Source organism: Phoenix dactylifera, chromosome 7, assembly GCF_051530095.1.
Source record: "Phoenix dactylifera cultivar Ajwa chromosome 7, Ajwa_hap1_PhDact_Kaust_v1.1, whole genome shotgun sequence".
Taxonomy (NCBI): domain Eukaryota; kingdom Viridiplantae; phylum Streptophyta; class Magnoliopsida; order Arecales; family Arecaceae; genus Phoenix; species Phoenix dactylifera.
Window position 1 is genome coordinate 691,453 of NC_143196.1, and position 24,810 is coordinate 716,262.

General features: G+C 40.6%; 2 protein-coding genes across 2 annotated transcripts; both read right to left on the reverse strand.

Moving 5' to 3' along the window:
- Window positions 1-2,857: 2,857 nt before the first annotated feature.
- On the reverse strand, window positions 2,858-10,396 carry LOC103707508 (70 kDa peptidyl-prolyl isomerase-like). The gene is made up of 13 exons (XM_008792025.6): window positions 10,078-10,396; window positions 9,850-9,936; window positions 7,435-7,689; window positions 7,225-7,305; window positions 6,939-7,019; window positions 5,488-5,682; window positions 5,164-5,250; window positions 4,841-5,016; window positions 4,637-4,759; window positions 4,383-4,529; window positions 4,179-4,306; window positions 3,967-4,087; window positions 2,858-3,117 (listed from the first exon to the last, which is right to left on the reverse strand). Exons 1-13 carry the CDS (start codon window positions 10,292-10,294, stop codon window positions 2,920-2,922), a joined length of 1,896 nt encoding a protein of 631 aa, XP_008790247.4. The 5' UTR covers window positions 10,295-10,396; the 3' UTR covers window positions 2,858-2,919.
- A 9,415-nt stretch (window positions 10,397-19,811) lies between these two features.
- LOC103707553 (uncharacterized) lies at window positions 19,812-20,568 on the reverse strand. Its single transcript, XM_008792085.6, has one exon. It carries the CDS (start codon window positions 20,441-20,443, stop codon window positions 20,012-20,014), a length of 432 nt encoding a protein of 143 aa, XP_008790307.1. The 5' UTR covers window positions 20,444-20,568; the 3' UTR covers window positions 19,812-20,011.
- Window positions 20,569-24,810: the final 4,242 nt, after the last annotated feature.

Here is a 24,810-nt window from a genome sequence, read left to right on the forward strand (position 1 = left end):
TCTGGTAGAAATTAATGGCGAGCTACTTGCTCCGTATTTCCAATGGTTAATTATTTCAACGATGACATCACAACGGCTACAAGCGCCCCAAATTGCGCCACCCGTGTGATTATTCAACAATCTCGAAGCATATTACAATGAAATCCAAACCCATTTGCCTTCGTCAAGCGAGCGGAAAATGGTTTTATGGTCATAGTCATGGCAGGAGGCAAGCGAATAGGCCCCGTTTGTACTCGGCGTTAGGTCACGGATGACGTACGAGATTTGCAAAGGGAAACTCAGATGGGACCAAATAATTTGTCCATTTCCATTCTGTCAAGCTGCGACTTGTCAGAGGGTCAGGGCTGAGAACAAACATAGAAAATGCTTCCACGACTGCAAAAAGATCCATCTCTTTCCTAAAAGCCACCAAACACCGACAAAGATCCATCTATTCATTTGATGCAGCAACCAACCCAGCAATTTGCAGGGCTGTTCGAGTTTCAGCTTCCAATGATGCTTTAACTTTATAATGGCTTGTGATTTATCCATCCTTTAAACATAGCTAGATATTAATTCATTAGGCCGATACTCCGGAGCTGCGTGTCCTGCACCCTGTATGCATGGTAGAAAACCGACATGCATAAGAAGTGCTCTCCCTCATAATTTTTGAGGAAGATAATATCTTACCTCTACCGTTGCGAACGTTAAATTGTTGGAGTATGTTCTTGCATATCTGAAAAATTTACAAGAGAATATTGAAGCAGATATTCTAGAAGCCCCTATTTATATTATTCATATCTGAAGCTGACTCCAGCAGTAAGAAGCTCACCTTGCAACTTGGCCACCCGCATGCCACGACCGCCAATTCATACACAATGGAGTAGTCAAGAGCTTTAATCCATTCTTTCGTTCCGGTATAGCCAAGCCATGGTCCCCACTATAAAGAAATTAAAACATTTGACAAAACCTACCAGTAACCTACATCGTAAATTTGTAGATACAGTTAAGTTATGAGAATAGGAGTAAATCGAGAATTTCAACCATAAACTGAAGCTCGATGGTGGCCATTTGTTTTATTGATTTTAGGGTTATCTAATTGAAACCATGTAATTCTTTATGTCAAGATCTTGTGGAGCTGGCACTTTGAGGGAGACTGTTTGAGCGCTTGTAGATGATATGATGGTTGAGTACTTTCAAATCTGTGCCTCAAGTAAGTTAATTTCGAGGATAAAATTACTTTAAGAGAGAGAAGAATATAAGGTCAATCCCTTTGGCCCGGCCTGCCAGTGAAATAGGCCCAAAGAGGAAAAAAAGAGGGAAGGAAACACTTACCGTTCCTCTGTTCGAGTCAGGGAAGGAGTTTAACTCTGGCTCTTTCCCAACTTCGTCGGAGGTTAGGAAACAATAGCCTTCATTGCCTATTAAGCCCGATCTTCCATCCTTTGGAGGCATCGACTGTTTGCCATTGTCGGAAAGATAGAAAAAATTAAATAAAGGATGATATGCTAAATAAATAAATAAATAAAAGATTTAAGGATGAGAAGAAAGGGTTACATGAGAAATACCCGGACAAATTACTACTTATACCTATTCCTACCGGAGTTTCTATTATCTAATTGGGAACACAGAGGTACATGAGTTTTAAGGTGAGTGCAATTGGCCACACGAATCAAATGTTATGTCGTCAGTACGTTGGCCCGGGATTAAACTTGGGCGAATTTTGTGTAAAAATTTATTTAGTTATTACTTTTGTAAGAAAAAATTAGATATATTCCCTTTGTAGTGATACAAAATTAGAGGTTTTAAAATAATTTTACTTTTGGATATAAACAAAACACGCAATGCATATTTATTATCTACTAATGTACAATTACTAAGATGACTCATACACACTACTTAGATCTTGGAACAAAATCATCAAAGAAGCATAATCAATCCTATGTATATTATTTAATCAGACTATATTAGATTTAATATATTGAATTATATGATTAACATGCCCTTCCTTCCTCTCTACGGGAGTATGAATATTTAGAAAAAAATATGATTTAAAATTTAGATATATAATATAAATGCTTGTTTATTTATTTCTTCATCTCTATTTCTTATCTGCATGGTTTCTCTGAAACATCCCATACAAGAGAACTCTGTTACAAAGAAAAATCTCTCTCTCTTTCTTATCTATATATTCTCAACCACTTGGACTCTAATTAAAATTTAAAAAAACAAAAACACTGATTTTTTTAATCTAATTAATCTGTTTCATCTCTTATCTCCTCATTTTTCAAACTTTTTACCAAATTTATTTTTTTTAAGTGTCCATAGCTAGTGTATGCATGTATGTACAAGCACTGATATTTGTTTCTTCTGTCCTTCCGCATAGCGTACATCCTTGATCTTGAGAGGAGCTACACTTTCACAAGAGATACCTTCCATCAGCAAGCACCCAAAAAAGCATTACGAGGAAACAAGTACTGATGAACATTTGGTCAGGATAACTCGGAGAAAAAACTGATCTATCATGCATTGAGACGTCCGCTAAAATCATAATAATTTTGTGAATTAGTTCCTGCTTATATAAGCATCATCTGAATTTCTGAGAAAAGGTTATTGGCTCTGCACATCGAATGCTCGTGGAGTCCTGGTATAGGTAGCACTCTCATACGTCCTGGTTTTCTCCCCATCTTCGACCACCCAGTTTAACTTCTTTATGTAGCAACCAAGCAACTTCTTAAAAAGTCAATTCCAAAATTGTCGCCAATATTTAGAACAAGAGTAAAGGAGTCATGATTTTGGAAGTAAAAATAAAATGTTTGAGGCAGGGCATTGAGACCTGAGGGATTGAAAAGCTACCATTGTAATTTCTCCATCATGATAAGCAGGAAAGGTAAGATTTTATTGATTCATAAACAGATTTAAGAAACAACAATATCTGTTTTATCGTTCAATGGAATCCAGCATCATCTTGTTTCCAGCAAAAGCTGCATCCACCAGAGGGGTTTCAGTTTCCATTGCCTGGGCCTCTGTATTAACTTTGAACTCTTCCTGTGCTTTCACCTTGGGATTTTCAATGTCCATTGTCTGGACTTCAGGGTCATTCCTTTCCTCATCTTGTGCTTTTTCAACCTTGAGTTTCTGCAAGAGAGATGCATATTATGAGATCAACACAATGAACAAAAGCAGCTTGTCATTTGCCTGCAATTTTTCTACATTTGCCCAATACTTTCAAGTGAACAGTCGTGATTCCAATCCTGTAGCATCATGGATTTACATCTGATAAAGTGCATGATCATAAATAGATGTATAATGAGCAAGCCTGGTCCCAACCCCTTGTGGTTGGCTTATGAAAACTTACCATCTCAAAAAAAACTACTTCCTCCGCCCATGATAGTTTTGTTAACTACCTATAATCTTGCTACTACTTCCCAACAACTCCAATAGCTCATATAGTCTCACATAATCTGACATCGTTTGCAAATATACCCTCAATAGCTGCAACTACAATGATCCTGATTAAACTTTTTGCTTCCACTGCAGAACCACCTCACTCCAAGGACGTATCTCTACTTTCACACCTACTCCACCTCAAACTTCTCATATCTGATGCCAACCTCTAACTAACATGCACCCCAAGGCTCAAAAATATACAAAATCTAGATCTAGGTATTCATAAAATTTTGCTGTGGTGATAAATAAGTCAAGTGCATGCAATGTAGAGGCACACTAGGCCAGAGTAAAATTTTTGCCTTTCCTTTTTTTTATTTTTGATATTATAAATGATACTGGTCGCTACATACCTCCACTTTTGGGCTGTAATGGTGGTCACTCTACTTGCATAGGTTTGGTTGTTAAAGATATTAACTAATTGCTTGAACTCAAAAGGTCTAGGCAAATGACCTGTAAGTTATGATGGCAGACAACGATCTCAAGGATAGGTCTAATATGGGAATATCATAATTGAAAACTTCAGTTTGAAGACATTACCTTCAGTGCAACATCTGTGTCCTTTCTCATCCGTTCAAACATGTTAGCATATAGCTTAGCATCTCTTCTGTTGCTCTCTGCCAGAAGCTGTTTCAGCGTCCCATGTAAGGATTTAACCTCCCTGTAACCATTTAATATTTACATTCAAGAAGTTAATAATACCATAAATAAGAGCAAATATTTCACAACTGTATATCTGGATCCCCCCTCACCTGTTTTGGGGGTCAACCTCCAGTGCTTTCTGAATATCCAACTTAGCCAAGTCAAGATCAGCAGCTTCCATGTAAGCTTGTGCTCGCCTATATAGAGCCTTCACATTGCAGAACTCAATATCCAATACCTGAAGGTGTAAACAAGTAGCATTTATGAAGTTAATATGTCTTACTATAACGCATTTCCCCCAAATTCCAATATACCTTTGAGCCTAACTCGATTGCTCCCTGAAAATCCTTTAATTTGAGGCAGCATGATGCATGATTCAACCAACAGGAGACTCTCAGAGTTTTAACTAGCTTTTCCTCACCACCTTCGAAGGGCCCATCTTCATTAACATAGTTAACAGCCTGAGAGTAACCGCATTAGTCCAGCTCTTTTCCAGAAGATACTGACCCACTAAGAAGAGGACATTTATCACAGAATAAGTTGACTATTAGCCACCCGACTGCACTACCTTATCATACTTTTTTGCAGCTCGCTGAAACTTTCCAATCTTATATAGATCATTGCCCGCCTTTTTTAATTTCTCAGCAGCTTCAATTTTTTCAAGACCGCTCATTTCCCATGGTTCTTTTTGCTGAAGTTTAATTCAAGGTATAGTTAATGCATGACTAAATATTAAGTTCGTATTAAACCATCTAATTGGTTGCATCATCACCTTTATAAAGTCCACCAACTCCACTTCATATATCAAAGTTGAACATGGGGGAATTGTTGTAACAGCCAACTTAACTTCATCGTTTCCAAAACCATACTCCGGTTTCACAGTCACTTGTGAAAATTCACCCTTTAACATTGTTGCTACAGCACGATCTAATCCAGCAATTACTTGTTCTATAATGCGTATAAACAGTGCATCACCACATAACATAAAAGGGAGATTGCAAATTTGAGCATTCCACTGCTATGATATGCATTAGAAATAAAGGAAGTGCTGTTTAAAACAAAATGAGGAGATGAATGAGGTTGACATGAACTGACCTTCATCTATAACAAATTCAAAGAGCTCCTTGTCAAAGCCTAATTTCTCAAATACAGTGCCATCTTCCAGCATGGCAGTGTACCTAACTGGAGTACAATTATACATACAAATGCAGCACTTTACATCAGTCTATAACTCTCAGACAAATAAATTGACGATCATAAAAACTATAACCTACCAACAAATCAAGATATGAATAGCTCTGGATAGATTAATAGAACATGAGCAGAAGAAAAAATAATTCTGTTCAATAGTTTATATTCTATCAATTTCATAAATTGCATAGTTGGCATTTCATCATTGGAAAGTGCGAGCATACTTACTATGGACAGTCTCTCCATCATTTGGTCTGCGGAAGCCTTCTCCTGCTCTCAAGATCTTTTTCAATACTTTCAAATCGTCCATAACATCAAGAACGGGCTTTAAAGATAACAATTCAACATCAATATTTAGTGTAGCATTTGAGGGGATAGCACGAAATCCATCACTTGCATCTCTCCCCCGTTCTCCAAATGCATCTGCAGATTGTTATGATGACAGAGTGAGATTAAACACACACATACAACATGCAAACATAAAACATCACACACACAGAGAGAGAACATTCTAAGGTAGGCTAAGGTCAATGATTAAATCCTCGAACAAGACAACAAATATTCAATGATTAAATATTTGACTAGTTGAATCCATAGCTTCATTTCCTGGTCATGGTTAGACCTGATAAGACATGAAAAGGAAGTTTCACCGGTTTACTTCAACCCATATTCCAGACTGAGCTATTACAGTCGCTTAACGAATGGCCCATGTGTTACATATATTAATCCTTTGTACTAGTTTGACACAATTGATTAGTAGATTCTATTTGTTGGAAAAAAAGTATAAAACATGCAGAAGAAAAACACAGTGGTTGCAAGATTCTGCTCTCACAACTAATCGATGAACTGCTACATTTAATAGATCCCAAGATATACATCATGTGGACATTGATTCATCCATATAGTAAAAGCATTGCAACTTCAATGATTAATATTTATTTTACACCTACATAATGCTGACGCAGTTGCACTAGAAAGGGCAGCATGTCCTTAAAATCCTTATTCTACTTTAATCAAAATTTAAATTCTGTTAGGGTTATTGATACAGGATATGAAAGAGAAAGCTCTTCCAATAGAAATAGGACATAAATTTCTTGCATACCTTTCTTTGTTTTTGTTCTTAAAAAGAAATAGTAACCAGAAATATCAACTTAATGGGCCACAGTGCTTTTTTTATAAATAGGAGCTCAATAGGACCGCACCATCAAGATGAGCAGACTCATTACATTCATGCTAATGAAGTTCTACCACAAAGACTAAAGAATTTTTTAGACAAATAACCGAAAAGATTTTGCAAGACAAAGAACTCACTTTGTGTTTTCAAAGAACACAAAGGAATATGAATCGAGTCAAATAGAACAAACCACACCTTAGACATAATCATAACCATTACCGTTAAGGCCTCAGCTACTAGAGGTCTGCTTTCTAAATTCGTCTATCGTATTTGGCAAGTTTAATCCCAACAAACTAGGGTTAAATTTACGAATCCACCTTCAGCAGTCTTTCTGATGATGATGCAAGCATTTCCAATCTATTATTTGGAGAAGAAAAGGATAACAGAGGAAATTTAGCTCTAGTATGAAAGGAAAATGTCTTCAAAGAAAACAAATAATAACGAGTTTTACAAGTAAATGTCCAAACTTCCAAATATCAGCAACTGGCATGGTAGTGAGACATACATTGTGGTTGAACAGTTACAACAGCCTTCTCCCCCCTTTTCATGGTCTTCAGGACCTTTGGCAATGCTGGACACAGATGCCCTGCACAACATAATTGTTAGAACAATGTTCATGAAATCAAAATAACATTTGGCACATGTTATCTGCATTAAACTTTAAACAAAAATTAGGATATCTTCAGCAAATTCAATCAATCACACAAGAATAAAGATGTGAGAGGGGAAAAAATAAACAGATAAAATTCAATTTTTCGTCAAGAGAATATATAGGTTGTATCAAATCTCACCTTCATTGATATAAAACTCCATTCCTCCTTCAGGAGTTTCTGCAACAACTGATCCATCAAGTAGCCTGACTTGGTACTTGACTGTACAGATTACAGGAAAAACGAGCATTATTCTAACAATACCAAAATATAAGCTACATGTTGCTTTTTGGAGGAAAGAAAAAAAGCATAATATTCAGTAAATTGGAGAGTAGAATCGCCCTGACGTACCTGTAACTTCATCAAGATCCCCTGTTTGCCTATCATCACCACCTGATAAAACTTTCTTGACAATTCCACCATCCTTGCAGATGTCCATGACTGTCAGCCATGACACCAGTTCCACCTCATACTGAATATCAGCACCAGGAGGAACATCATGAGTGCTGAGATTTCCATAGCCCAATGAAGAAGGCAAAGTGAATAATGCTAATTCCCCCTTCTTCATAGTAACTATCCCTTGATCCAAACCAGGAACCACTTCTCCTAATTAAAGAGAAGAATTTATCAGTTTCTATAATCAAATAAGAATCTGCACATAAAATTGTCAAATCCCATAATTACAAACCCACAAATATAAAATAGGTAATAACCATTAAAAGTTTAAAACAATAAAATAAAGAAATTTGAGTTTAAAAGCCAATGTAATTTTCAGGAAAAAGATGTTACAGGACCAAAGAGGAGATGTTTTACTTTGGTAAAATTATTTTGGAATATTGTGGATTTGGTTTTAAGTTGCATTGGAAGAATAACAAGTTAGAATAGACCATTTAGGTTGCAATGAATGATCCGTAGCACTACAAAGGGAATGATTTTGTAGATTAAGGCCTTAAACATTAATATTCTTTTCAATGATCAATTTTTGCACAAACATGTTCTATGCACTCCCTATCTTTTAAGAATTCAAGAATGTCAATATTTCTAGTAAGGACAGCCAAATTTCGCCATGTCAGGATGCACAATGGCACAGATTTTCCATTAGTTAATAGCCAATGATAATTTGAATGACAATAGTCCTGAAATAAAATAGTAAAATATGGTCACAAAGTTTATCGAAGCACATGAAACTACAATGGTTTCATGGAGGAGATGAGAAAGGGCTTCAAGATGAAATAGTAATTAATCGAGATAATATCTGATATGGATGAGATCACGCTTGGACCTGCCAACAAACTAGAGAAAGCTCCAAGGTTCTTAAGAAGGAGGTGTGATACAAAAGATATAAGGTTCATCCAACTTATGTTTTCAAAGCCAAAGGCAAAAGGTGAGGTAGTCAGACACCATTAACAAGGAACAATATTCAATATATTGGGCATAACTTTCATAGATTACCCTTTCTATACAAGACATAGCTTACAGAAACAGGGAAAGAACACTAGAATGAAAAATAAAACATAAAGAATATGAGCATTCCGCTTGCTCCTAGTTCTTTATAGAAGTCTGATGAGGATCTAATGCTGATTAAGTGTACTTAATAACACATATTACATGAACTACATCTGGCATATAAGTTCATGCTAGACAATATGAACTTAATTAAAAAGCCATCTCTTTCTTTCAAATAGTTCTGAAGATAGCAAGGGCCTAGTGGATATGGTACTCACAAAAGGCACATAGTTATGTGCAAGCAGTGTAATTCGATCAAGATCTCTATTTGAGCACATGCTTCAAAATAGTAGTCTTGCACATGAAAGTAAGTTTCCTAGAGAGTATAGCCTTGAGGCGCAGAATAATGTAGGTGAGCCATAATTTAGAACTTTCTGGCACATGCCCTTTTTGTAATCAAATGGAACAAAAGATGAGCAAGAGTGACTTGGAAAAATTGCTGGGTGTTCTGTACTCAGTTTCTTGATTACATGTTAATGGAGATAGAGGGGATGACTGGTAAGGGAAATAAAAGAGAGTTTTGCATTTTCTTGTCACAGCAGAATTGCTGCCCATCATGTTTACTTCATTCACCTGTCAGATTGTGGGCATATTAACGACCGTAGAAAAAACAACTTCATAGAACAAAGTTGCAGAACTCAAAACAAGATATAGCACATTTGAAGTGGCCAATGCTGGAATCAAAATGCAACTTTTATTTAGAATAGGATTTGAGTTATAATTCAAATATGTCTTTAGATTCAGGTCTGAATTATAAAAGAAAATGTGATAGCTTAAATCATTAACTAGACCTTGTGTAATTTAAGTTGCAATTGGAAAGTGATAACTACTCAAGATCACAATTAGCGGCGATGACCAATATTAGCTTGGAACGGTCACTACAAAAAAGAATGATTTATAGGCTTACGACACGTATTAAGTTTCCCGATATATCTTCCCCCAAATTTCAGAGCTCAAATATTATTCCTAATCGTCTTTTTAAATTAAAGAGGCATATATCATCAAATAAAATGGTGATTTTAGTTGGATCTACTCAAATGATGCATCCTAACCTAAACTTGCCCCAAAATCCACAACGAAATCATACAAACACTCTGAAACAACCAACAGGCAAAGTCTTTACGGAAACAACTGCAATCGCATTGAAACCTACAGGCAAAATCTTTTACCAAAACCCTTAAAAGTAAACAAGGTTCGCAACTCAAACATGAAATCTCCGTCAAATCAATCTAAACTACAAATAAGGTAACCAGAACTCACCATGGCCGAGCTTAAAAGTGAGCGGCTCGCCTCTCTCCCTGCTGGAATCGAACTTGCTTCCATCGAGCAACGTACCCACGTAATGAACTGCAATTGTGAAACAAATCCAACACTGGTATCACTATAAAACCTAACAAAACCCATTTTTTCCTCCTCCAAGCTCGAATTAAAGAATCCGAGAAAACTACAATCCGATCATTTATTTATTTCTCTTCTAATTTATCGAACCTGTGACCTCGTCGCCGGTGACGGGGGTCTCCCAGCCGCGACCGGCCCTAAGGAGCTTCTTCTTGAGGCCGGCAGCATTGATCTCCCTCTCCTCGCCGACGCGGAGGGGCGGCGCGGACTCGATGACCTCGCCGGGCTCCTCGTCGAGCTCGGCGAGGTTGGTGTCCCTCGCGGCCGCCGCCCTCGCCGCGGAGGCCGAGGAAAAGAGCCTCGACATCTCGGAGTGGAAGAGAGGAGTGGGAGGGCGCAGGGTGCCGCGGCTCGCAGCACTTTCAGCGCAGGGAGGGTCTTGGCTTTTCCTTTCTTCTCACCTTTATTCAGTTTATTCTATTCTGATGATCACTAAAGAGGGGTCCACTGATGGAACGGCTAGGATGAGTCCTTTGATAGCCAGGAAGGAATTAAATTCATTGTTGTCGCAAACTAGCGTACCCTGCTTAACTCCATCGTTAATTAAAAAACTAAATCAATAATGCACTCCAGTGATGGGACACACGTATATATATTAAATCCCAAACTTTCATGAAAGGTTGATGGCCATTAATAACAATGAAATTTTAACACATGGTGCACTCGCATGCATCACGCCAGACATGCCAAATTAAATCACAAAGTTAATCATCTAAACTAATGGATTTATTCAATTAAGATGATCTGTTACAAACATGATGCAATTCAAATGATTTCAGGTCAAACAAGTGCTAATCACACATCATGTTTAAGTTCTAGGCTCGATTGATTTTTGCCAGCGAGAAGTCACCCGACGTCGAGATCCCCCTCGACCAGCCGACCATGATGCATGACTTCGCCATCACCGAGAATTTCGTCGTGATCCTGATCCCTAACCAGCAGGTGGTCTTCAAGCTCCCGGAGATGATCCGCGGCGGCTCGCTGGTCGTCTACGACCGGAGCAAGACCTCCCATTTCGGAATTCTCCCCTAGCACGTCGCCAGGGCCGGCCCGAGTCTTAGGCAACCGAGGCGGTCGCCTAAGGCCCCGGGCCAATGGAAGGCCCCTGGGAGGTGGAGAGAGAGAGAGAAAGAGGGAGGGAGGAAGGGAAGTTTCTTGGGTCTGACCAAAAGGAAGCAAAGGCCCCATATAAAACGGGAATAGGAGCTGGCTACGAGTCTTCCCCCTCGATGGAAGGGAGGTGGAGAGTTTCCTGGCCTGCAGAGGGGAAATTTAGGAAGTTGGGGACGGTAGTTTTGTTTTGGATGGAGAGAGAGAGAGGAGGAATTTGGTTGGCTTGATACACGCCTGAAGCCACTCTTATCTTTCATCCCTTCTCTTGTTTGGTTTTGGTCTTGGTTTTCCTTCCCTCACATTACTCCTGATCCAGCTGGGCCATCAGGAAGAAAGGGGGATTGACTTCTTGGAGGGTGGAGATTCTTTTAATTTTCTCCTCTCGGTTTCTTCTCCCCTCTTGGGTGGTAGAGAGAGAAGGAGGGAGGGGAGGAGGTTGAATGGCTGCTGTGCTATGATGCTGCGGTTGCTGCTTGGGTACTCATTTCAAGGGGAGATGGTGGGATGGGACTTTTATTAATTAGATGGAGTCAATTTCCCATAATGCCCCTATTTTCTCTTATAGTCTATAGAGAGGCCCCTTACTGGACAAAATCTTTTCTTTACCTTGATCATGAAATGCCATGGGATGACCTTTTCCTATTGGGCTCTTGCTAGCCAATATTGCCAAGCATTATCTCAGTTATTTAATCAATTTTATGACCCTTCTTTTAGGATAATTATTTTTCTACACTTCCATTCAAAAATAATATTAAATTAAAAAGATTTCTGGCCTATCTTTGTTAGATTCATTTATCTTTATTGAAATAGTATACTTGATAGCTATCCATTTTCATATCATTTTTTTAAATATTTTATATTTATTAAAAAAAATTATTATTAAAAAAAAGGCCTCATTCATTGGATTCGCCTTAGGCCCCCAAATGTATTGAGCCGCCCATGCACGTCGCCGACGCGTCGGAGATGAAGTGGGTCGATGTCTCGGACTGCTTCTGCTTCCACCTTTGGAACGCATGGGAGGAGCCCGGCATTGGCGAGGCCGTCGTCCTCGGCTCCTGCATGACGTCGGCCGGCTCCATATTCAACGAGAGCGATGAGACCCTCAGGAGTGTGCTGTCAGAGATCCGGCTCGACCCGACCACTACTCTTATTGGGACTTTTCCATTTTTTTTTTGAGATTCGTGTAAAATATTAACGTGGCTGAAATAGAAGCACGTATCATATGATCTAGTATGTACGCGTCGCATATGATTTTTGTTCTTCTTTTGCACTTTATATAACATCAGTACATCAATTCCACAAATAATGATATTCTCATGATATTTACTACCCTGAAACTTTCTAAATCATTAAAGAAACCATGGAAGTCCCAGCCCATTATATGGATTTGCCATACTTTAACATCCTAAATCCTAAAGCAACTATCTACGACAACAGACCATCCATAATCCTACCCTTGACATTCCAGCTAAAAGCTAAAAAACACTTAGTTATCGTCCAAGATGCTAGCAATAAGGCTGCAAATGGGTTGGGTCGACCCGTGACCCGACCCGACCCGACCCGCGTAGACCCGACCCGACCCGAATTTTAGGACCCGCGGGTCCGGGTCGGGTCCTAAAATTGGACCCGAATCATTTTCTGGGTCGGGTCTGGGTTTACCAAACGGACCCGACCCGACCCGAATGGACCCGAAGAGAGAGAGGAAAAGCAAAAGAAAGTCTTTTTTTTTTCTTTTTCTTTTATGAATTTAACTTCAAAACACTTTTATGAATCCTTTCTATCATCAGAAAAATTACTGTCTGTAACCTTTCACAGCTCGGCAGATGTGTTTCCTGCCATACTTCATTGTGTAGAAGACATTGAAATGATCATTTGCTAACTTACCATCACTTGCTGACAGGGCAATGATGATTCTTAGTATTGCTCCATTTAAGTTGAAAGTTTAAATATGCACATGCAAGGCACTTAACATCTGTGGAAGTGTATTTTTTTTAATGCTCAACAAAAATTCATAGCACATTGTGTTTTCAACCATGGGCCCTTTCACTCAAAGTCATGCCAAGCAATGTTTAACTGGTAAATTGCCATTTAAACACCAGACCCAGTTCCTTTGTTTCTTTATGTTTTGTTAATTCTTTCTAAAACACCTACCATACTGCATTTTTTGTGAGATGCATAAGCCCCTCTAAGAGATTAATTGAATACATTCACTTTAGAACATCCCAATCTCACGTGCACTACCAAAATTAATGCCAACGTACAGCGCTTTTTCCATGGCAGCCACTCTAACACTTAATAAGTTGGGATAGCTTAGTAAAACCAGTTAATTGGGAAGCATTGATTTCCCCAAATTTTTTCCCAAAAGCACAAAAAAATTGGACCCGATCGGACCCGAACCCGACCCGAATCAGACCCGGACCCGATCCGAACCCGACTCGGACCCGACCCGACCCAACCCGATCTTCAACCGGGTCGGGTCCGGGTCCAAAATTGGGACCCGAACAAAAAACCGGGTCGGATCGGGGTCACCTAGGACCCGACCCGACCCGACCCATTTGCACCCCTAGCTAGCAAACACCAAGCAAAGCACCTACTTGTTAACTCTTGCTTTTTGTTGTATTCAAGGAGCATATTTATGATCTCCTCCTCGCATATGGAAGGGTGTGAGGAACATGCTAGAAGAAATACCCCAGTCTCCTATAAATATATAGCAGCAAGGAATTATGAACTCGTTAGATTCATGCCAAAAGAAGAAAAAAAAAAAAGGATGGTCAACGAGAAAATAGAGAAAGGCTTTGTGTTTGATTAGAGCTTTTAAAGAAGAAAGATGCAAAAGCAGCTTTTCATATTTTATGAAAATGAAAAATTCATGTCGAATATAGGAAGTCTAATTTTTATTTTTTTTTCTAAATATGTTCTTAAGCTTTTAGATTGAATGAGGTAAGATTTTTTTCTTTATTAAAAACATAATAGATATTTTATCATATGCAGGTAAATACTTAATTAAACATAAGGTATTATGGAATATATTATTTTTCAATTGATAACTAAATATTTAGAAACTAGTTTTCCAAGCATCATATGCCTAAGCGCCGGCCTTCCAAAAAAATATTTTAATAAAAATGTTTCCAGCGAATCAAACTAGTTGCAAGAGCGAGGCTCAACAATTTCAAGTGATGGGTGACAGCGGGTTAACCCCCTTGTCCCTTGAATTTTCTGCACATTAGTTGCCTTTGCGAATGTTAAGAAAATGTTATAACTTCCGGTGCCGGCGTCTCAAGACCAAATCATCAAGGCCTGCATCAAATGCAAACTTCCAGAGTGGTAACGACATTTCAGTCAATCAAATTAACACAAAAACAAACAAGAAAAGGCCCCACTTCCCACAACAAAACTGCAACAAGGTTTGAATATATTTTTTTGAGGAATAACAAGGTTTGAATATAGTCCTATGAAATTTCCAAGCAGCCCATCTATTAATTACACATAATTCCGGAGGAACAGCAAGACGTGGGCCATGGGAACACGTACGGCTGAAGACGGAAAGACGCCAAGAAGCCCCAAGTATACGTTCACACACAAACTGTCAGAACTTCTTTCTCATTGTTATTCTTTTCCGTAAAGAATGAATATACATTTATAGAGATAAGAGAAGCTATTTTAGGAAACTATTAATCCCAGCATAACGGGATTCCTAAATCTAGTAATTCCATAAAATATTTACGGCTACATTTAGCTATGAATTCCCGAATGAAGAAGTTTCTATTTCTGTTTCTTCCATGTTAAGCTGATGGAGGGGCTCATACCAACGGTTAGGAATCCTTGAATGAAGGGATTCCTAAATAGGTTCTTTCTATTCTTGGCTAGTTGAGAGAGACTCACGCCAACACTCCCCCTCAAGTTGGTGTGTAGATATCTCTAACACCTAACTTGTCAAGTGCGTCATTGAAGTTTCGGCTGGAAACTGCCTTGGTAAGGATATCAGCTAATTGATCCTCCGATTTGACGAAAGGGAACTGAATGATCTTCTCTTCCAGATTCTGTTTGATGAAATGTCGGTCTATCTCCACATGCTTGGTTCGGTCATGTTGAATTGGGTTGTGAGATATGCTGATGGCCGCTTTGTTATCACAAAATAAATTCATTGCAGAGTCAGGAGGAAAACCGACCTCTGTTAGCAACCCTCTAAGCCAAAGAAGCTCACATAATCCTTTCGCCATGCCTCGGAACTCGGCTTCAGCACTGGATAAGGCTACCACCTTCTGCTTTTTACTCCTCCATGTAACTAAGTTTCCTCCTACAAATGTAAAGTAGCCCGAAGTAGACTTTCTATCCAGGATATTTCCAGCCCAGTCCGCATCTGTGTATCCTTCAATATTCAGATGAGTATTCTTGGAGAACAATAGTCCTTTTCCAGGTGATGACTTTAGATAGCGGAGAACTCGAATTACAGCATCCATATGGTCTTCACTTGGATTATGCATAAATTGGCTTACCACACTTACGGCGTAAGCAATGTCTGGACGAGTGTGAGACAAGTAAATGAGCTTCCCCACTAGTCTTTGATATCTCCCCTTATCGGCTGGTACCTGGTCTGAATATTCTCCAAGCCTATGGTTCTGCACAATCGGTGTATCCGCAGGTTTACACTCTAGTAATCCCACTTCCGTCAATAAGTCTAGTACGTATTTTCTTTGAGAGAGGAAGATGCCTTTTCTTGACCTCGCCACCTCTATTCCCAGAAAATACTTAAGCCCTCCCAAGTTCTTCATTTCAAATTCAGTAGACAATTGTTCTTGTAGCTTTGAGATCTCATCAGTATCATCCCCAGTAATTATCATATCGTCCACATAGACTATTAGCGCTGTCACCTTGCTTTGTTGGTGTTTAAGGAAAAGAGTATGGTCTGAGTTACTTTGGCGATAGCCATACTTCCTCATAGCTGAACTCAGTCGGCCAAACCATGCTCGCGGTGACTGTTTTAGTCCATACAATGCCCTCTCCAATTTACAAACAATTTTGTTCCCAGCTGATCCTGTATATCCTGGTGGAATATCCATGTATACCTCCTCCTCAAGGTTGCCGTGGAGGAAAGCATTCTTCACGTCGAGTTGTTGTAAAGGCCAGTCCAGATTTGCTGCAAGAGATAGTAAGACTCTAACAGTATTCAATTTAGCTACTGGTGAGAAGGTTTCTGAGTAGTCTATGCCATATGTTTGAGTAAATCCCTTTGCCACAAGTCTCGCCTTGTATCGGTCAATTGATCCATCAGCCTTGTATTTTATAGAAAACACCCATTTGCATCCCACTGTTTTTTTTTTTCGGGTAATGGGACCAACTTCCAAGTATTATTTTTCTTTAAAGCTTCTAGTTCTTCTTGCATTGCTTGTGCCCACTTAGGATTAGATAGCGCCTCTTCAACACTACTGGGAATATGGCAGGAGGAGAGTGTTTGAGTGAAAGTCTTGAGCGGCTTGGATAGACCTTGAGTAGATACATAATTTGCAATTGGGTATTTAGACTTCCTTCCTTCTTCATCTGGGCTATATCTACTTGGTGGTTTCCCACGATTGTGTCTAAAAGGCAACACAGAAGTAGAAAAGGAATCCAAAACATGAGTATGTAAAGGTGCAGATAACGGTGCAGTAGGGGTGCTTACCTCAGGCACATTCTCAGAAGGAGGAGGGTCTAGTGGCACTGATGAGGAGGGGGACTGAGGATACTCTGCTTCTTTATTTTGAGGTTCTTCGGTCCTCAATTCGACATATTCAATCTCTGGCTCTGGTGGTGCCTCATGCGGTTCAACCTCTCTATTTCCAGATTCATGCTCACCCACTGGGGCCATAAACCAATTTGTCTCTTCTACTTGAGTCTCCCCCTGAAGAGAAGAATTGGGTACTGGTGAAGAATAAAAATTCTCGGACTCAAGGAATGTAACGTCCATGGTGACATAGGTGCGTTTGGTAGTGGGATCATAGCACCGGAAGCCTTTTTTGTGTAAACCATAGCCCAAAAATAAGCACCGAACAGCACACGGGTCTAGTTTGGTACGTTGATTCTTGTGGAGGTGGACAAAAGCAACACACCCGAAAATTCGAGGAGGAAGCATCAAGATTGAAGGAAGGGATATATAGGTAGAGAGGATCTGTAAGGGGGTTTTAAAGTGTAGAACTTTAGACGGCATACGGTTGATTAAGTATACAGCAGTTGCCACAGCATCCCCCCAATGGCAATGCGGCACCATTGCACCAAGAAGCAGTGCACGGGATGTTTCCAAAATATGCCGATTTTTCCTCTCGGCGATACCATTTTGTTGAGGTGTTTGGGAGCATGAGGTCTCATGGAGGAGGCCATGATGGCGGAAATAGGCCTGAAATCTTTGATTGATGAATTCTCCACCATTATCGGAACGAAGAATTTTTATCTTGGAGGAGAATTGTGTCTGAACCATGACATGAAAGGCTTGAAAAATAGTGAAGACTTCGTCTTTGGTTTTTAGCTGATATAGCCATGTCATTCGAGTACAATCATCGACAAAAATAACAAACCAACGATGACCAGAGGAAGTGGGTATCGGGGATGGTCCCCACACATCGGAGTGTACCACAGCAAATGGAGAGGTAGCTCTATTCAAGCTAACTGGATAAGAAACCCGTTGGCTTTTAGCCTTGATACATGTATCACATTTAAAGTCCACATGCTTTATATGAGAAAATAAAGATGGGAGTAGATGCTGAAGATAACCAAAAGATGGGTGCCCCAAGCGCCTATGCCATAGCCAAATCTGCCGTTCATGGCTACGAGTTTGATGGTGCGTATGATTAGCTCTGCCTGGACTGAAGTCATCAAGGTAGTACAGCCCCCCCCTCTTAGTACCACGCCCAATAATCTCCTTGCTGAGAACATCCTGAAGAAGACAAAAGGTAGAGTATATCAGCACAGCACAATTAAGATCTTCAGTAACTTGACTCACAGACATCAACTTGTTGGAAAGAGATGGAACAAGAAGTGTGTGAGCTAGAGAGAGAGAGGGAGATAGGGGTACGGTTCCAGCCCCGGTGACTGGGTACGTGGCCCCATTGGCATTAGCAATGCAGGTCCTCCGCGGCTGAGTTGTGTTTGAGAAGTCATTTGGATCAAATGTCATATGATCCGTCGCTCCGGAGTCAATAATCCAAGCATCATTATGCCGAGTAGTAGAGCTGCAAAAACTTTGACCACAATTACCTTGATCTGGAGTTGAGGTAGACGGTTCTGTCATTGGAATAAGGGAGAGTTGATCTCCAGCTGTAGCCACCGCTGCTCGACCTGGGATGTCTTTAGTTGCAGGAGTATCTTGGTTTTTTCGGGCTTGTAATTCGTGCCACCAGTCTGGGTAACCATGCAATTTGAAACAAGTCTCCCGAGTATGTTTTGTACCCCCACAGTGAGTGCACTTATTCCCATCAGAATGACCTTTGGATCTGGAGAAGGATCCAGACTTTTGTGACTGGCCAGATTTTACGCCTTTGATGGCCATAACAGCACCACTCGCCACTTCTTCTGCTCCCGATATCATCACGGATTGTCGGAGATCTTCCCTTCGAACGTGAGCATATGCCTGCTCAATTGAAGGGAAAGGTTTCAGCTGAAGGACATCGCCCCGAACATGATCCAATCGATCATTTAGTCCGTCAAGAAAAATATATACTCGCTCCTCTTGTAACATGGAGTTGTAGCTTTGTATGTCAACTACACATTTCATTGGGTTTGGTCGACGAAAATCGATCTCTCGCCACAAACCCTGTAGATTGTTATAATATTTTTCTATAGATCCACCTGCTTGTTTCATTCGAGATACACGACGTCTGAGTTCGTATACCTGAGAGGTGTCAGTTCCATCAAAGTATGTAGTAGCAACAAAATCCCATACCTGCTTAGCCGTTGGATAGCGAATAAAGTTCACGACCAATGATTGGTCCATGGAATTGATCAACCAACCTTTCACTATGGCATTCTCTGTGCGCCACTTACGAAAGGATGGGTCGGATTCTGGAGGTTGGGGGTAATCTCCATTGATGTATCCCAATTTGTCCTTTCCTGAGATGTACATCTCAACAACCTGGGACCATAATCCATAATTGGAACCATCAAGCTTGATGCCGATTGGAACCATCGGGGAATCAATGATGGAAGAGGGGGAGGTATGGACCCTTGACAAAGCCTCTGTCATCTTTGACGTTAGATTATCAAGGATGCTTTCGGTGGAGTCCGCCATGAGAGCCGAGTAGAAACTTGATCCCTGCCTGAAAGAGACAGAAAAAAAAAAAAAGAGAAGGATCATGAACTCTTAATGAGTGAGGTAATCTCCGGCCTGACCATCGACTCCACGACACTCATTGAGATTCAGAACCTGCTCTGATACCATGTCAGAACTTCTTTCTCATTGTTATTCTTTTCCGTAAAGAATGAATATACATTTATAGAGATAAGAGAAGCTATTTTAGGAAACTATTAATCCCAGCATAACGGGATTCCTAAATCTAGTAATTCCATAAAATATTTACGGCTACATTTAGCTATGAATTCCCGAATGAAGAAGTTTCTATTTCTGTTTCTTCCATGTTAAGCTGATGGAGGGGCTCATACCAACGGTTAGGAATCCTTGAATGAAGGGATTCCTAAATAGGTTCTTTCTATTCTTGGCTAGTTGAGAGAGACTCACGCCAACACAAACCTCGAGCCAGAAGGGCAAATGGAAGGAAACAAACAATACGAACAAGCTAGCAGCAGCAAGAACTCTTGAGGAGTTCTCCCACTTCAGCAACCATCGTTGTCTCATGGCCTCATGGTGCGAGAAAACCTTGTTGAAATCTCAATCGGCTACAACATTTCAAAATTCTTCTGGGCGTCGCTCCAACATGGCGCACCTTCAAGCAATTACGCCCACGTCCTTCCTCTTGTTGTTCCCAGCAACGGCACAGCTCTTGCTCCGAGGGACCATATCCAGGCCCTCGAACTCGCAGGGCCGGTCCTCATCAATCCTCAAGGTGGCCACGCTCTGGCTCCTGGGCACCACCCCGTCCTTCGACCCGGGCTGCCTGGCCTTGTCCGCCAGCCGGATGAGCTCCCGGATGTCGTCCTCGGTGCTGCCGCCCTGCTGCCGGTAGAACCCTTGGCTCTGGCTTCGCGGCATCGCCGACACCATCCCCGCCGGCATGCCCCTGATAGCCCCCCTCTCCACCCGGCCCACACAGCCCGTCATACTATGGACGTAGAAATCTCTAGCACGGCACAGAGCTCTCATGGGCGCCTTCAAGTACCACCTCAGCTTGCTAGGCGAACTAGTTGCTCCCTTGCACATTGCTAGGTGGCGGGGGGAAGAGACTTCTCAGCTATTTAGTTAAAAGAAGGAAATGAGAGAGAGAGAGAGGGAGGGAGGGAGAGGCGTTTTGAGGTTTGGAGGGTAGACAAAAAGACGAGGTAGATGGGCTTGAGGGAAGGATGGATGAGGAGAGAGTTACTTATAGCTAGAGGTTCCATGGGGTTTGGACTTGGAGATGACTTTTGATTAAAAGAAAAAAAAAATGATCCATTTGGACTTGTTCCAAGGAAGGAGGCGCTGTGGACTGGTGGAATTGGAATCGATGATGTGGCGGGGAGCACACGTCCGCTGATGCTACGCCAATTACTCGCCCATTGTTGTCCTGGGTGTTTTAGCTAATTACTTGTGATATATAGATAACAGAGTATTTAGAGGTAAGGGATTAAGGGAATAAGAAGGAAACTATAGTATAATGCTGAGGATGAGCAGAAAATTAGAAGGGAATAACGGTACTCTTGCCTGAGGTTACGGTCAGTGGCTTGACACTGGGATAGCTGGATTGGCCTGTTTTTGATGCTTCTTAAATGATGGATGGCCTTGCACGTCAAAGGATTGGTTCGGTAGACTAAGTCTGGTCAAGAAGAATATGAGGAGAGCCTAATTTAGTTATGATATTTAAGAATATATTATTCTAATATTTTGCTTTTTATGCTTGTAAAGCCTTTGCTGGATCAAGCTACTAGCAGATTTAACTTTTAATCACATGCACTCTCTCAAAGAAAGGGGGCGTGACTTCCGAGAAAACTGGAATTCAAACGAGCAGTTGTGACCGAGGAATATATTTTTTTTGATAAATTCCAAGGGAATGATGTTTTGAAAGAAATTTGATAAATTACCGCTTGCAATTTATCAAATAGAAAAGAAGCATAGCTTGATGATATTTTCATGATAAATAGCAAAGGAAAACGCAACCTAGGTGGCTTGATGGTATTGTAACGGTGGTGGCATCATACCCACCAACTAGTGTAGAGTTAACTCCTTGATAAATGGTCCAATGACATGCAACTAAATCCTAACAAAAACTTGCTTAAACAGTTTAAAAGCCAGCTGAGTAAATTCTATTTATGAGACATTAAAGTCGTCATGTCTGATTAAAGTAGCAACTTTAGTAAGACCGACCCTTTTGAATGGACTAATTCGTTATATCCATCTCAATCCGATATTCCGATCCCTTCTGCTTCATAATTTAAGCAAAGGTCAATCAAACAGCTGGTCGAGCTCCTTGTCGACCGGAAAACAGTGTATGGTCTTAATACTCCATCGCACCCTTTCCCACGTACGGGTCCATACATCAGCCCATCCTTTTTCTCTTTCTTTGGGTTTCGGCCAGAGGGTTCAAGGCCAGGAATCGACGAGGAGGACTGAGGAGGGGTCATTGGGTCAAGTCAACTGCAAGGGCCCAAGAGCGAACGTTCGGCGGAGATGAGAACCCGCCGGTGATAGGACGTTGGTAAGGCCGCGTTTGCCGGTCAATTCGGTGCGCGGGCGACGAACTAAGGGATACGTCAAAGTTGACATTTACGGGCTCATCACCAATCGAGTTCCATTAAGAGTTGACCGCATGGAACAACTATGGGGGCAAGACCGGTTCCTTAACGGCATGATTGGAGAGTGGTGAAGATATTAAAGAAAAGAAGATGCAATAACTATTTGTGATCATGATTGGAGAGTGATGTAACCTTCTATAAATGAAGGGTTTGCTTGATGGGTTGTAGCCTACGGATTTTATTATAGTAAATGAATACTTATGAAATTATAACCTCTATTTTCAGTTAATAAAAATGAACAGGAACGAACTTAATTCGTTCCCAAAAAAAATTATAAAATTTCATGACGCTGAATGTACAAATGCGGACCATGCTCATCTTGAGAGGAGAGTGTATTTATCTTCCTTAGTTTCAAAATCAATAATTTGATATTTAAATCGAAGAATCATATCATTGATTATAATTTATATCACTAAAAGTATCTAAAAAATAAAAATCACTTGTTTTCGTGGACTCTGACTTATTCATCATGCAGACTGGATAGTTTTTATTTTTTAATATGCTGAAATACAAGAAAAATGCTTAAATCAAAACTATCTTGATGTACTATGATATCTTATTTGGCCAAGAAATGGGCTGGATTTCTTGTTGGATATTCTGATTGGAGAGCCAATTTGGGCGTAGCCTATATCAATTAGCACCGGAATCGAGCCAAGCGATGCCAAGCTGTGTCTCTACCCAGGCTTGGCCCAAATTTTTTGGGGCTTTATCTATGCTTAAGCTCAAAGATTTTTAACAAAATCTCGACTTGGGCACAGTCCAGGCCAAAACCCCATCAAGTCGGTCCTAATTAACTTGTTTGGGCCAAAAAGAAAAAGAAAATAAATTAAGCCGATCTAGGTTGGCCCAAAACCAAAAGCATCAGTTCCTACCAGTCGAAGAGCACAACAGAGAGATGAAGCGGCCTAAGCAAACTTGGTCCTCCTCCTCGATAGGCATGCAATGACTGCGGCCACTATGGAGACCCTCATTGATTGGACAGTGGATGCAATCGACGTAGTGTTCGACGACGTCGTCTTCAGCCATGAGAAGCTAATTCTCGATGAGTTCGATAGCTACCCATTCTCATCCTTCCCCCTCATTCTCCACCTGCACTCCTCATAACAAAGTTCTCAATGCAACCAAGCAGGTTAACATCACCACCTTGGTCTACCCAAACGCGGTGGCCTGCCCCAACGGCCTAATCCCACTGCTTTGAGCTTCTCCTTATCCCCTGATCCATCTGGGAGGATTCAAGAAAGTCATCAGAAATCTCTAGGTTTTGACTCTATATCTTCAATAACATAAATCTTAAGATTTGGATATATTTTTTTAATTAAAGCATAGGAATGTAATAAAAAGCTAAAATAAACCACAAGATAGTGGTCTTTTTCCGAGATATGTCAAGAAAAAAAGAATCCAAAAGCGGGATGAGAAAAAGAATAAGATCAAAAGGAGAAGAAACCGCCAAATGGATTCAGCTATGATCTTTTTCTCCTTTTTCTTCCTAAGCTCTTTGCCTTGTGATATGTAAGTCAAGTGATGGAGGGTCCGGATCGGCAATTTGGCTGCATGATGGTGGCATAGATGGCGACGTGGACAGTGGTCAGCAGGGGAACAACAAGCCAGAGGAGTAGGAGAGGGAAGAGAGGGCAAAGCTTGATCTTGTTGAATCACAAGAAGATTGATGGGAAGTGTCGAGAAGGAAAGGAGTCCAATTTCTCTATTATATGGTAAGCTGCTATGAAAATCTTAAAAACTTGATCTAACACATTGGCCCACTTATCTGCCTCGTTCCAGGCCGATCTTGGGCCCAAATCCAGGCTCAATGTTCGAGTTCGCAACAGCCCGAGCCAAGCATTGACCTTAGCCCATCCTGGAACTTCTTTGGGCCCTACATTAGGCCAAACCCATGTCTCAACAAGCTTTGGGCCTAGCCTATGGCTCGGGGAGTCTTGGGCCTTCCTAGCCCGCTTGCAGCCTTTATATCAACCCAATCCCCACACGCATACGGAGATCTTTTCTTCCTCTCACAGGATTTGAGTTGGGGGTGGGTGCTGGGTTAATGTGGGCCATGCTCAGATGGGCTGCTCAATCCACAAATCAAATAAGAAATCTGGCCTAATCCTGCTAGATTACCCAAATAGATCCTAGGTGTTTATTTTTTCTCTTATAATTTTAGATGCAAACCAAGATTATTATAGGTTGGTACATGTTAAGATTCTAAATAGATCTTCTGGATCGATTTTCACCATGATCGCATCACTTTTCATTCCCCACAGGCATGCGAGTATGTATCCCAACCATTCTTGGGCTTTGCTGCCGGCGAGTTCCGAACATGATAGGCAGTTGGTACGGCTTGGTTTAGCTAGAGAAATTGGAGAGATCTCTCATGCAAAAGACCATCGGCCTCTAATTAGCTCGTGTATGCCTAATTGGGGATCGCCATGTTATTATGACTCTAAGTATTATTGTCAAATACTTAGAAAGTTAATCCATCCATTCCAAGAAGAAACTTGATTCTTTTTTTTTAATTAATCTTGAAGAAGCTACTCTAGTTACATGGTAGAGTAATTCATTTTGAAGTCGGTTAACTCATAGGCTTCATATCAGCTTATTTTGCAATCACCGAAGAGTTTGAACCAATCAAGAATAATGTGTAAACCAAGTGATAAATAAAATTGATTATTTTTTGATAGATAAACAAAATTAACCATTACCTGTAATCGTTTTAGACAAAAAATCCAGGGGGCACATCACAACCAAGCGTCCGCTAAAATGCATGGCCACCAGACTATCCAAGTAGTTCAAAGAAGCGCA